This window comes from Brachionichthys hirsutus, unplaced genomic scaffold, assembly GCF_040956055.1.
Source record: "Brachionichthys hirsutus isolate HB-005 unplaced genomic scaffold, CSIRO-AGI_Bhir_v1 contig_1327, whole genome shotgun sequence".
Classification (NCBI taxonomy): Eukaryota; Metazoa; Chordata; class Actinopteri; order Lophiiformes; family Brachionichthyidae; genus Brachionichthys; species Brachionichthys hirsutus.
In genome coordinates, this window is record NW_027181095.1 from 1413 (window position 1) to 15000 (window position 13588).

A 13588-nucleotide genomic window follows, 5' to 3' on the forward strand; every position below is an offset into this window, starting at 1 on the left:
AGCCACTTATTGACCGTCTATCGAAGTGATTACCTTGATGAATATAAATGGACTGTTCGTGTCCAGCGACATCACACTGATTGACCCCAAAGTATAGCGTGCGTAATGCTTATAGTTCACGTTCCGTGCGTAAAGACTGTATGGCGCATTGCCAAAGAACTCTCCTGCCACTCTGTGTTAGCTGAGGGATCTACATCCTCTGGGGGGGGGGGATAAATCAATGCGTTTACATGACGCACAAAATCAATAAACAGTTTCTGGATTATGATAACTCTGTATCTGTTTTATGTAGTCCTAAATGTTTGTTGGGAACCATACACAACTGCATGCAAATATGCCACAGGCTCATTGGGATGTATTTTTATTTATTTTGCATGTTTTACACAAGGACATTTTCAGAGAAAGACAAAGGAAAAATAAGCGTGTACTGATAAGTTTAGGACGACCTTTATTTGCCCATATAGATATATAGACTCAACAACTTGATTAAGAATTAATTTGTAATTTTCATCACTAATTTGAACAACATTTCTCATCCCAAGACATCTAGAATGAAGATCTAAGAGCAATTGAAACAATAGAAAGTCGTTCAGTGTCCGAAGTCTCTGCCTGGAAGACATTTCTAAAGTCTCCCTAGAAACACGACGTGTATGGAAGCAATCCATAGACGTCGTCCTCCGTGCGTCCTCACAAAGCGATGCGAACCGGGTTCTCTTTGGACCGAGCCGTCCATGATATACTGCCTTAAGAGAGAGAGAAAAGCATGAAATGTAACTTTAAATTGTTAGTTGTTGATCCAATTAAACTGAAAGCGTTTGTCTGTACAAAGAATTCAAAGAAATGTAAATATCACAAAACATGTTCAGCTAAAAAATAATGTCACACGTCAAATCACACAATGTTCCATATATGCAAAATCGTAATTTGCCTGCGTAAACATACATCTAGTGCTCCATCGTATCCATGACAACGATTATGATAAATTGAGCAACGTATCATCCTACAGACAGTGGCGTTGCGAGAGTCTCTTGGGGCTCCTGCTCCAAGCAAGAAATCCCTGGGCCCCCACCCCACCCCACCCGCGCAGCGTGGGGAGCCAGATGACATTGCAGCATCCTTGGGTCATCTGCTGAAGAGATGGCTTAGTGCTCCCCCTGGCGGCTACAAATACACAGGCTTTCCTCAGTTCAGCCATGGTTCCGGTTCAGAGGAGAAATCCGACATATACTGGGGGCAAAATCAGAAATATCCAACAACGCATTCCTGTTGAATGAAGATGTACAATAGCAAATACAAATTTTATTTGCATGAAATGCATGCAGCCTCTTGTCTTTATAATTATGTGAATGATTTATCTGACAACAAAAAATTGAATTTAGGAAGAAAAAATCCGACTCGTGTATAGTACAAGACTCGCTGTCCGTCATAGCTGTGATTAAAATGACATAAACTATCATTTCAAGAAGTCTTGCATGCAGGTCGTTTTTGAAGAATAGATCGCCTGGTGGGGACTATCCTCTGGCCATGTTTGATCAGTGCTCGATAAGATGACACTTGTTTGCACCGAAGCCTCTGCCCTCCAGAGACGGAGACTGCTTTGTTGACATCCTGTCTCATCCATAAATAGTCACCCTGAGAGCCGGTCCCCGGTCGGAGGGGGCGGAAGGAGGATGCTCCTCAACACCACCACGGTGCCCCTGTCTGTGGATTTCGACACTCCCGCAGACTTCTTCATCTTCATCTTCCACCTCCTGTTCGCCACTAGCGTCGTGCTCGTGGCCGGCTCGGTGGTCGTCGGGATCACCTTCACCCGCTCTCTGAGGAGCCAGAACCGCTTCACGTTCATGCTGAACACGAGCATCAGCGACACCCTGACCGGCCTCTCGGTCTTCTACCTCGGCCTCTTCGACGTGCAGGAGGGCTACCCCTCCCGGAACGGCACGTTCTACATCGTGCCCTCGTTCCTGGGTGTAAACGTGCTGACCTTCCTCTTCGCTCAGTTTGACCGCTACTTTGCAGTGTGCCATCCGTTCTTCTACCGCCGCTGCGTAAAAAGGTTTTTAGTCATCGGGGTCTGTGCGTTTTGCTGGGTTTACACATACGCGATTCTCACTGTGCAGAACATGGTGCCTGTCTCCACGGCAGCGCGGATAAATGCGTTTGGTGTCATGACCCTGCAGATTATTGTTGTCATTAAAGTGCTGATGACCATTAAATTATACATCATAGCCAGGAATCAGCTGGGGCGAGAGGCGCCCGGTGCTGAGAGAGACGGCAAAAGGGAGTCGCTGCGAATCATCGTTTTTGTGGTGATGTGCTTCTTGGCTCTTTGGTGTCCATCCTTCATTAATATAATTGTCAGACAGCTCACAGGGAAAGGCATGAGGTTTCGGAATGAAGCTACTAACCTGTTCGCCATCATGGCGCGGCTGAATGCGCTGGTGACCCCTGCGGTGTATATCTGGGGCAGCCCGGCGCTGCGGGGGGCCGTGTGGAGAGCAGTGTGGAGGAGGCTTTGCGCTTAGCACAGGACAAGGTAACAAATCAGCCTCAAGTGTGGTTGTCAACTTCATTAAATGAATGGGTCATTCATTAAATCATTAATGATTTAATTCATTCATTAAATTAATGGGGTTTTTTTGGTAATTACTGTAATTATAAGGAAACAATTCTTACTAAATCAGAGACGCTCTTATTTATGTTTGTCTTGTATTAGGACATTTACAGGTTTCTATTCATTTAAATGTTTGCTATAAAAACTGTTACAGGGGAGTTTCCGTCATCTGGGAAGGCAGGTTGATATTTGAAAGCAAGCAACAGATGAGTCGTGAACATTTATGTGATTAAGGTATTTTAAATGCCATTTTTTTTATCTGAAACTACTCACAGTAGCAACATCTACCACGTGTTGTAACACTGCAACTTCATGTCAAAACTTTGCAGCTTTGTTGCTAACTCAAATTTCAAAGTTTTGAAACAAACGATATTCGTTATGCTAATCAATTATTTTTATAAGTTGTCAAAATTCTTATGTAAAAAAAAAAACTCACATTTATTTATCCATTACTTATTTTTCGTTGTTGTTGTTGTTGTTGTTGTTGTTGCTGCTGCTTAGAATTTTTGTCGTATTTTCAGGTATATCTACATGAAAGAGTAATTATCTGAAAGTAATAAATTATCACATTATTTATTTATGTATTTTAAATTAAATTAAAATAGTTGTGTTACAGGTAGGTTCTTTTTAATGCAGTGCGGTTTACGCGCTCCTTATAAAGTTAGGTATATTTCATTGGCTTTTTTTCTAACACTCTAAATTTATAAAATGAAACAATAAAAAGTTCTTCATCCTTTTTCCACCACATGAACATTTCTCTAAACCTCTTTTGCTGAAGCAAGCCTCATCGGAAGCTCATTTTAACACGCTATATTTTAACGTTACATTCGTCTGACATCTGTTTTCTGGTTTGGAACCATTAAGAGGAATGCAATAATTATTTTACATATAAAATGTAACGGTCTATATTGGCATGTTTTAATTGAGATTTCAAATTCAGTCACCGTGTTTGCTACCAAACGGTTCCGTCTCCAGAACAGGTTCATTTTCGGCGGAGAAGAAAGAAAACAAGAAAGAGAGTCCATACGAATTCTAATTTTTGCTGTGACCAGCTTCCATCATGGGGTCCCTCTTTTATCATCCTCCGATTGCTGATGGGACGTGGATTGAGATTTAGGAACGAGGCCACTAATCTTTTCGCCATCATTGCTCGTTTTAGCGCATGTGGGGGAGTCCGATTCAGAGAGAAGCCATCAGTGTGGGCCAGAATATGCCCAAGATGCAAGAAGAGGTGTGACGATAAATATCTTCCATAAAATAATTAAGATAATATCCCGACCTCTTTACACTAGACGCGCGTAAACAGCATATTCCTCGCCCTTTTCAGGGTTGGCTCATGTTCTATGAAGGCTGGTGTAAATCCAAAGTCTCAGGAGACGCGCTGACAATCAAAAAGTGTTGCCTGCGGACTCTGGATCGATGCATGCGGTGAAAGAGTTCATAAGACATTTTTCAACCTCCTCAATATTTCACTCTCCTTGTTTCCTGGCTTTTGTAAGGAGACAACAATCGAATAATAAAAAAAAAATCAAGCGCTCTTGGGTTCACTAAGCTGTTGTTGCGTGTACACTCACTGTTTAAGAACCCTCTTGCTGTAGATTTAAAGCTAAATATATTCATGTTTCAATCTTACACACTGTTTGTGGTCTGTTACCATGTGCCAACCAGAACTTTGTCAACTAAAATATGTGAAAACCCTTTACTGTAGCCAAATCCTGTCAAATGACTTACTGAATACATATTTTCAGCTTCTGTCAATTTATGTAATGAAAGAAAAAGTAAGGTCATATGTAAAATAATAAAGGAACAGGCATTTAAACAACAAACCAGATGAATTTGTTACATTTGATTAACCAAGTTAAAATACGAGACTGACAATAACAGTTCAGGATATGTAAACGTAAAAAAAAAAAAAGTCATATCTTTTGAAAAATAAACTCAAGTTAAACTAATCTCCCTCTAGTAGTTTACGCCATGAGGCTGCGTATCTACTCTCTGTCGCGACCACTGTGCGTTGCATTGTGCGCCTCAGTTGCAGCATCAGAAGTGTAACCAGGAAAAATTAATTATGAAGACCGAAATGAACGCTCAGATTTTCACAGATGCTGCTGGCAAGAGAGGCTACCCCCCCCCCCCCCCCCCCCCCCCCCCACCGAAAGAGGAGCAATCAGCCACTTCACTAGTAAATGAACATACAGTATGATTGGTGTGATGAAGTGACCTCTGTCCTGAGAGGATGAACTGCCTTGATGAGATAACCCCAACCCCTTCCCTCCCTGTAAAAAGAAGCAGAGCCACATGATCTCAGGCCTAACGTTTCTGCAGAGGACAGAGGGCATGTTGGGTAAAGAGAGATCCTGTATGGTCTAAGGTTTTACAGAGAGAACCCCCCCCCCCCCCACACACACACACACACACACACACACACACACTCCCTCCTACTTCAGCCTTTAAACGCTACATAACCTTATGGCTATCAGTGCTACATTCCTCATACCGCTTCTCCTCCTTAAAAGAACAACCCTGCCCTTGGGTCCTTTAGCCGCTCAACAAACCAGACTTCCCTCAAACAGAAAGCGCAGAACAGGAAGATCCACACCAGCCGAGCACAATATATATATATAAGCCCTCGTCTCACATGTCAGCAGAACACATCGCGTAAGAAGCCTGACTGCATAGCGCTGCCCACACACACACACAACACCGTAAGCCACGATCACAAGATACTCGGGATACAGCGCCCGTGTTGAGAATGGGAAATCACATATAGGGTGAGGCAAGACCAACCAACTGATCATGAGGATCACGAGGCGCAAACGCTGCCTCAAATTAGCCTCCAGGCCCCACTTTAGAACCCAGAGTAATCAATGGAACTAGTCACATTGATCAGTTGACTTGACTTGGTCATTTTAATGGCCTAAATTAACTGGTTCCACACTTCTTGCCAGCAGTAATAAAATAATAATGTATTTAATAACAGCGGATAAACACAGAATGTACTTGGCAGCAACAGGAGAGTACAATGATTACACGGTTTGTTCAATAGGTTCCTCTCAGTGTGCCTTTTTTTGGGGTAGAGATTGAGCCGTGTTGTAATGTCTGACAGAGACTAAGCATCAAAGCAAAATACAATGTGATATCCCGACAGTTTCATCACCTCTCTCTGGGATTCTCATGTAACTGCATGACAAAGTAAAACACAAAAATGAAATCCAAAAAACTAAAACACTTCATAACTTACTGCTGCTAGAATCACTAGATGTTTATTGTGTTTGAAGAAACCACATCAACCCATGAAAGCCCTGAACTCTATAAATGTATTGTTGAAAAGCAAAATACAGCCAGCTGATGTGGCACCAGTGTGCACACACCCTTCAGGGTCAGAGTAGCCATGCAGCCAAAATAGTCCCCACCATCACCACATTAAACAACCTTAACATGAAAGAGGGCTGTCAAAATGGAAGGCTTTACCTTCAGCTCTAACAAATGTTGTGACTGAAACTTTCCAAGGCATAATATTCTAAACTGTCATGGTAAAAACACGCCCGAAGACAGTTTGTGTTGCGTGATTAAGATTAAGAAGCAAACAAGACTGTGCAAAGAAATTGTCTCTTGCATGACAAAAAAAAAAGAAGAAAGAAGAAGAACTAAACAGTCGGTTAAACAGAAACAGCAGAATTCACATGACGGACATTCCTGTGGCCCATTATCTGCCCTCTTGGTGCTTTATCTGCCCTCTTCACCTGAGCGTAAAGGGTTAGGTCCATTAGGTGCCAAGCGCTCCGTGGTTGGCCTGAATTAATCGATTTGTACATACCGATTTAGTCTTAATTTTTTTCTGTGCTGCACAGCAGGTTTGGGTCGCAATGCAACGTTTACGCGTCACAATGCAACATTTACGCGTACACTGTCGTTCACAATAATAGTCAATGAATCGCAGCGGACCATCTCGAACCACGGATACGCGCACAGTCCCCCGTTTAAGAGACGTTTTAGATCACAAAGTACCCGAATATTTACGAGTCAAGCCTGCTAACTCATGTTGACCAGCCCTTCGTCAGATCAACGCAGGGCGCACTAAATAAAAGCCTGAAACAACCATCGATTACCAGGGCAATTGCGCAAAGATTCAATGCGGAAAATAAATCATCCGGTCAGTGTTCGGGGTCACATTAGTTTAAAGTTACTTTTACTTTACGCCTTACTGCTCATAGATGAGCGCGATTTAAACGTAACATTCAGCTCATGTATCTATTAATAATCAGGACCAGTTAATCAACAGACTGGATGGTAAATAAAAAGCTCAAATCCAGTTGCGTAAATGTTAAGATTCAGAGAAGCGCAGCGCCGAGCGGATCGTGGATCTCCTCTGACGCCAATGTGCTTTGCCAGCCTGGCTAATTTACGTGGGCGCACACTCCCCGGGATCTCTCGCCAACCCACGACGCTAAAAAAAAATAATTTACAGTTTAACGTTATCCCGACCGGGAGCCACAATAAGCTCCAACATAAACAACCCGCGATCTGCGCGCTTTGCCAGGCAGGACTGGAGGGTGGCTGGTCCGAACGCACCAGCCGAGCTCTTTTTTTGTTGTTGGCACGCCGCGGAGGAAGGAAAAAAAAAAACACATTAGCGTTGCGCCGAAAACCCACCAAAGCGCGCAGCAGCTGCGAGAAACACGAGCCGGAACCGGAGCGGATCAGAACGGGGACGGTTCAGATACCTTATTGCATCGGTAGGATCGTCCTCAAGCGTTCGCTGCCATCCCTCCCGTTCATCTCACAGCCGTCGGGACGCCATGTTGCGGAGCTTATGACCTTAGGCTTCCTCACCCCTGACCCACATTTGAATAGAAACCAGCCCAGAGTGCAGCGGAGAGAGAAAACATCCCACTGTGGGAGGGCTCGGCCCCTTTCTCAGCGCAGGATCCCTGGCAACGTTACCTGCAGGATGGTAGAGCCAAGGGGGGGGGGGGGGGGGGGGCATAGGGCCCCCCACTCCACAAAGCGCACTCTGCAGCTCCACGCTCAAAGCGTCTTTTTTTTATTGTACATTGTTTGGCCTTATCGTTGAATAAAATTAAGAAATAAACCGTTTTTTTAATGATTTATTTCATTTAGATGCAACCAATAATCGTGTTCCGTGACAGGATGTTATGTGTGAATGAAATAAAAGCGCCTTAACGCAGTTTAATGTTTAATGGGGGGTAAACGAAATGATGTTTACCGTCACAAAGTTTCACTTTAGACGACGCACCGATACAGAAGACGGAGCTCGACGGTTTTTTGCGCGTAACGGTCTTTATTGGTAGAATATGCGCAACTCAGGGATCATTTATTTACTGGGTTTATTATAATCGCCTCAAATAAATCCACTTTCCCCAATTTGTAAAGGCATTTGTTGAACTTAATGAAAGATGAGTAATTAAATTGTTTACCTCAAAGGCTAGATCTAAAGATTGCGTGGCCATACTTCAGACATATCAGAATTAAGAATATATGGTCAGGGTTCCGGCACTGGGCCCAGATGTGCGGGGCGGGGCGTGACGATCTGCTGGCTCCGCCTCTTTGCACAGGAGACCCGGACCAGCCTTTATCCAATAGTAAAGATGATAGGCCGCACCTACAAGCCACTTATTGACCGTCTATCGAAGTGATTACCTTGATGAATATAAATGGACTGTTCGTGTCCAGCGACATCACACTGATTGACCCCAAAGTATAGCGTGCGTAATGCTTATAGTTCACGTTCCGTGCGTAAAGACTGTATGGCGCATTGCCAAAGAACTCTCCTGCCACTCTGTGTTAGCTGAGGGATCTACATCCTCTGGGGGGGGGGATAAATCAATGCGTTTACATGACGCACAAAATCAATAAACAGTTTCTGGATTATGATAACTCTGTATCTGTTTTATGTAGTCCTAAATGTTTGTTGGGAACTATACACAACTGTATGCAAATATGCCACAGGCTCATTGGGATGTATTTTTATTTATTTTGCATGTTTTACACAAGGACATTTTCAGAGAAAGACAAAGGAAAAATAAGCGTGTACTGATAAGTTTAGGACGACCTTTATTTGCCCATATAGATATATAGACTCAACAACTTGATTAAGAATTAATTTGTAATTTTCATCACTAATTTGAACAACATTTCTCATCCCAAGACATCTAGAATGAACATCTAAGAGCAATTGAAACAATAGAAAGTCGTTCAGTGTCCGAAGTCTCTGCCTGGAAGACATTTCTAAAGTCTCCCTAGAAACACGACGTGTATGGAAGCAATCCATAGACGTCGTCCTCCGTGCGTCCTCACAAAGCGATGCGAACCGGGTTCTCTTTGGACCGAGCCGTCCATGATATACTGCCTTAAGAGAGAGAGAAAAGCATGAAATGTAACTTTAAATTGTTAGTTGTTGATCCAATTAAACTGAAAGCGTTTGTCTGTACAAAGAAACAAAGAAATGTAAATATCACAAAACATGTTCAGCTAAAAAGTAATGTCACACGTCAAATCACACAATGTTCCATATATGCAAAATCGTAATTTGCCTGCGTAAACATACATCTAGTGCTCCATCGTATCCATGACAACGATTATGATAAATTGAGCAACGTATCATCCTACAGACAGTGGCGTTGCGAGAGTCTCTTGGGGCTCCTGCTCCAAGCAAGAAATCCCTGGGCCCCCACCCCACCCCACCCGCGCAGCGTGGGGAGCCAGATGACATTGCAGCATCCTTGGGTCATCTGCTGAAGAGATGGCTTAGTGCTCCCCCTGGCGGCTACAAATACACAGGCTTTCCTCAGTTCAGCCATGGTTCCGGTTCAGAGGAGAAATCCGACATATACTGGGGGCAAAATCAGAAATATCCAACAACGCATTCCTGTTGAATGAAGATGTACAATAGCAAATACAAATTTTATTTGCATGAAATGCATGCAGCCTCTTGTCTTTATAATTATGTGAATGATTTATCTGACAACAAAAAATTGAATTTAGGAAGAAAAAATCCGACTCGTGTATAGTACAAGACTCGCTGTCCGTCATAGCTGTGATTAAAATGACATAAACTATCATTTCAAGAAGTCTTGCATGCAGGTCGTTTTTGAAGAATAGATCGCCTGGTGGGGACTATCCTCTGGCCATGTTTGATCAGTGCTCGATAAGATGACACTTGTTTGCACCGAAGCCTCTGCCCTCCAGAGACGGAGACTGCTTTGTTGACATCCTGTCTCATCCATAAATAGTCACCCTGAGAGCCGGTCCCCGGTCGGAGGGGGCGGAAGGAGGATGCTCCTCAACACCACCACGGTGCCCCTGTCTGTGGATTTCGACACTCCCGCAGACTTCTTCATCTTCATCTTCCACCTCCTGTTCGCCACTAGCGTCGTGCTCGTGGCCGGCTCGGTGGTCGTCGGGATCACCTTCACCCGCTCTCTGAGGAGCCAGAACCGCTTCACGTTCATGCTGAACACGAGCATCAGCGACACCCTGACCGGCCTCTCGGTCTTCTACCTCGGCCTCTTCGACGTGCAGGAGGGCTACCCCTCCCGGAACGGCACGTTCTACATCGTGCCCTCGTTCCTGGGTGTAAACGTGCTGACCTTCCTCTTCGCTCAGTTTGACCGCTACTTTGCAGTGTGCCATCCGTTCTTCTACCGCCGCTGCGTAAAAAGGTTTTTAGTCATCGGGGTCTGTGCGTTTTGCTGGGTTTACGTATACGCGATTCTCACTGTGCAGAACATGGTGCCTGTCTCCACGGCAGCGCGGATAAATGCGTTTGGTGTCATGACCCTGCAGATTATTGTTGTCATTAAAGTGCTGATGACCATTAAATTATACATCATAGCCAGGAATCAGCTGGGGCGAGAGGCGCCCGGTGCTGAGAGAGACGGCAAAAGGGAGTCGCTGCGAATCATCGTTTTTGTGGTGATGTGCTTCTTGGCTCTTTGGTGTCCATCCTTCATTAATATAATTGTCAGACAGCTCACAGGGAAAGGCATGAGGTTTCGGAATGAAGCTACTAACCTGTTCGCCATCATGGCGCGGCTGAATGCGCTGGTGACCCCTGCGGTGTATATCTGGGGCAGCCCGGCGCTGCGGGGGGCCGTGTGGAGAGCAGTGTGGAGGAGGCTTTGCGCTTAGCACAGGACAAGGTAACAAATCAGCCTCAAGTGTGGTTGTCAACTTCATTAAATGAATGGGTCATTCATTAAATCATTAATGATTTAATTCATTCATTAAATTAATGGGTTTTTTTTGGTAATTACTGTAATTATAAGGAAACAATTCTTACTAAATCAGAGACGCTCTTATTTATGTTTGTCTTGTATTAGGACATTTACAGGTTTCTATTCATTTAAATGTTTGCTATAAAAACTGTTACAGGGGAGTTTCCGTCATCTGGGAAGGCAGGTTGATATTTGAAAGCAAGCAACAGATGAGTCGTGAACATTTATGTGATTAAGGTATTTTAAATGCCATTTTTTTTATCTGAAACTACTCACAGTAGCAACATCTACCACGTGTTGTAACACTGCAACTTCATGTCAAAACTTTGCAGCTTTGTTGCTAACTCAAATTTCAAAGTTTTGAAACAAACGATATTCGTTATGCTAATCAATTATTTTTATAAGTTGTCAAAATTCTTATGTAAAAAAAAAAACTCACATTTATTTATCCATTACTTATTTTTCGTTGTTGTTGTTGTTGTTGTTGTTGTTGCTGCTGCTTAGAATTTTTGTCGTATTTTCAGGTATATCTACATGAAAGAGTAATTATCTGAAAGTAATAAATTATCACATTATTTATTTATGTATTTTAAATTAAATTAAAATAGTTGTGTTACAGGTAGGTTCTTTTTAATGCAGTGCGGTTTACGCGCTCCTTATAAAGTTAGGTATATTTCATTGGCTTTTTTTCTAACACTCTAAATTTATAAAATGAAACAATAAAAAGTTCTTCATCCTTTTTCCACCACATGAACATTTCTCTAAACCTCTTTTGCTGAAGCAAGCCTCAACGGAAGCTCATTTTAACACGCTATATTTTAACGTTACATTCGTCTGACATCTGTTTTCTGGTTTGGAACCATTAAGAGGAATGCAATAATTATTTTACATATAAAATGTAACGGTCTATATTGGCATGTTTTAATTGAGATTTCAAATTCAGTCACCGTGTTTGCTACCAAACGGTTCCGTCTCCAGAACAGGTTCATTTTCGGCGGAGAAGAAAGAAAACAAGAAAGAGAGTCCATACGAATTCTAATTTTTGCTGTGACCAGCTTCCATCATGGGGTCCCTCTTTTATCATCCTCCGATTGCTGATGGGACGTGGATTGAGATTTAGGAACGAGGCCACTAATCTTTTCGCCATCATTGCTCGTTTTAGCGCATGTGGGGGAGTCCGATTCAGAGAGAAGCCATCAGTGTGGGCCAGAATATGCCCAAGATGCAAGAAGAGGTGTGACGATAAATATCTTCCATAAAATAATTAAGATAATATCCCGACCTCTTTACACTAGACGCGCGTAAACAGCATATTCCTCGCCCTTTTCAGGGTTGGCTCATGTTCTATGAAGGCTGGTCTAAATCCAAAGTCTCAGGAGACGCGCTGACAATCAAAAAGTGTTGCCTGCGGACTCTGGATCGATGCATGCGGTGAAAGAGTTCATAAGACATTTTTCAACCTCCTCAATATTTCACTCTCCTTGTTTCCTGGCTTTTGTAAGGAGACAACAATCGAATAATAAAAAAAAAATCAAGCGCTCTTGGGTTCACTAAGCTGTTGTTGCGTGTACACTCACTGTTTAAGAACCCTCTTGCTGTAGATTTAAAGCTAAATATATTCATGTTTAAATCTTACACACTGTTTGTGGTCTGTTACAATGTGCCAACCAGAACTTTGTCAACTAAAATATGTGAAAACCCTTTACTGTAGCCAAATCCTGTCAAATGACTTACTGAATACATATTTTCAGCTTCTGTCAATTTATGTAATGAAAGAAAAAGTAAGGTCATATGTAAAATAATAAAGGAACAGGCATTTAAACAACAAACCAGATGAATTTGTTACATTTGATTAACCAAGTTAAAATACGAGACTGACAATAACAGTTCAGGATATGTAAACGTAAAAAAAAAAAAAGTCATATCTTTTGAAAAATAAACTCAAGTTAAACTAATCTCCCTCTAGTAGTTTACGCCATGAGGCTGCGTATCTACTCTCTGTCGCGACCACTGTGCGTTGCATTGTGCGCCTCAGTTGCAGCATCAGAAGTGTAACCAGGAAAAATTAATTATGAAGACCGAAATGAACGCTCAGATTTTCACAGACCGTGCTGGCAAGAGAGGCTACCCCCCCCCCCCCCCCCCCCCCCCCCCCCACCGAAAGAGGAGCAATCAGCCACTTCACTAGTAAATGAACATACAGTATGATTGGTGTGATGAAGTGACCTCTGTCCTGAGAGGATGAACTGCCTTGATGAGATAACCCCAACCCCTTCCCTCCCTGTAAAAAGAAGCAGAGCCACATGATCTCAGGCCTAACGTTTCTGCAGAGGACAGAGGGCATGTTGGGTAAAGAGAGATCCTGTATGGTCTAAGGTTTTACAGAGAGAACCCCCCCCCCCACACACACACACACACACACACTCCCTCCTACTTCAGCCTTTAAACGCTACATAACCTTATGGCTATCAGTGCTACATTCCTCATACCGCTTCTCCTCCTTAAAAGAACAACCCTGCCCTTGGGTCCTTTAGCCGCTCAACAAACCAGACTTCCCTCAAACAGAAAGCGCAGAACAGGAAGATCCACGCCAGCCGAGCACAATATATATATATAAGCCCTCGTCTCACATGTCAGCAGAACACATCGCGTAAGAAGCCTGACTGCATAGCGCTGCCCACACACACACACAACACCGTAAGCCACGATCACAAGATACTCGGGATACAGCGCCCGT

The 13588-nt window shown here is 43.2% G+C and overlaps 2 protein-coding genes across 2 annotated transcripts; both read left to right on the forward strand.

Moving 5' to 3' along the window:
- The first annotated feature begins 1670 nt into the window (after positions 1-1670).
- LOC137917264 (sphingosine 1-phosphate receptor 3-like) lies at positions 1671-3870 on the forward strand. Its single transcript, XM_068760081.1, has 2 exons — positions 1671-2512; positions 3822-3870. Exons 1-2 carry the CDS (start codon positions 1671-1673, stop codon positions 3868-3870), a joined length of 891 nt encoding a protein of 296 aa, XP_068616182.1.
- A 6040-nt stretch (positions 3871-9910) lies between these two features.
- On the forward strand, positions 9911-12085 carry LOC137917263 (sphingosine 1-phosphate receptor 3-like; the record flags this gene model as incomplete). Its single annotated transcript, XM_068760080.1, has 2 exons — positions 9911-10752; positions 12062-12085. Coding segments are annotated over exons 1-2 (866 nt in total), but the record flags the coding sequence as incomplete, so codon positions are not given.
- Between the last annotated feature and the right edge of the window lie 1503 nt (positions 12086-13588).

Coding starts and splice junctions, on each gene's coding strand:
- LOC137917264 (XM_068760081.1), top strand. CDS start 1,671: ATGCTCCTCAACACCACCACGGTGCCCCTGTCTGTGGATTTCGACACT. Junction 2,513..3,821: donor TGGAGAGCAGTGTGGAGGAG/GCTTTGCGCTTA, acceptor AGTGTGGGCCAG/AATATGCCCAAGATGCAAGA.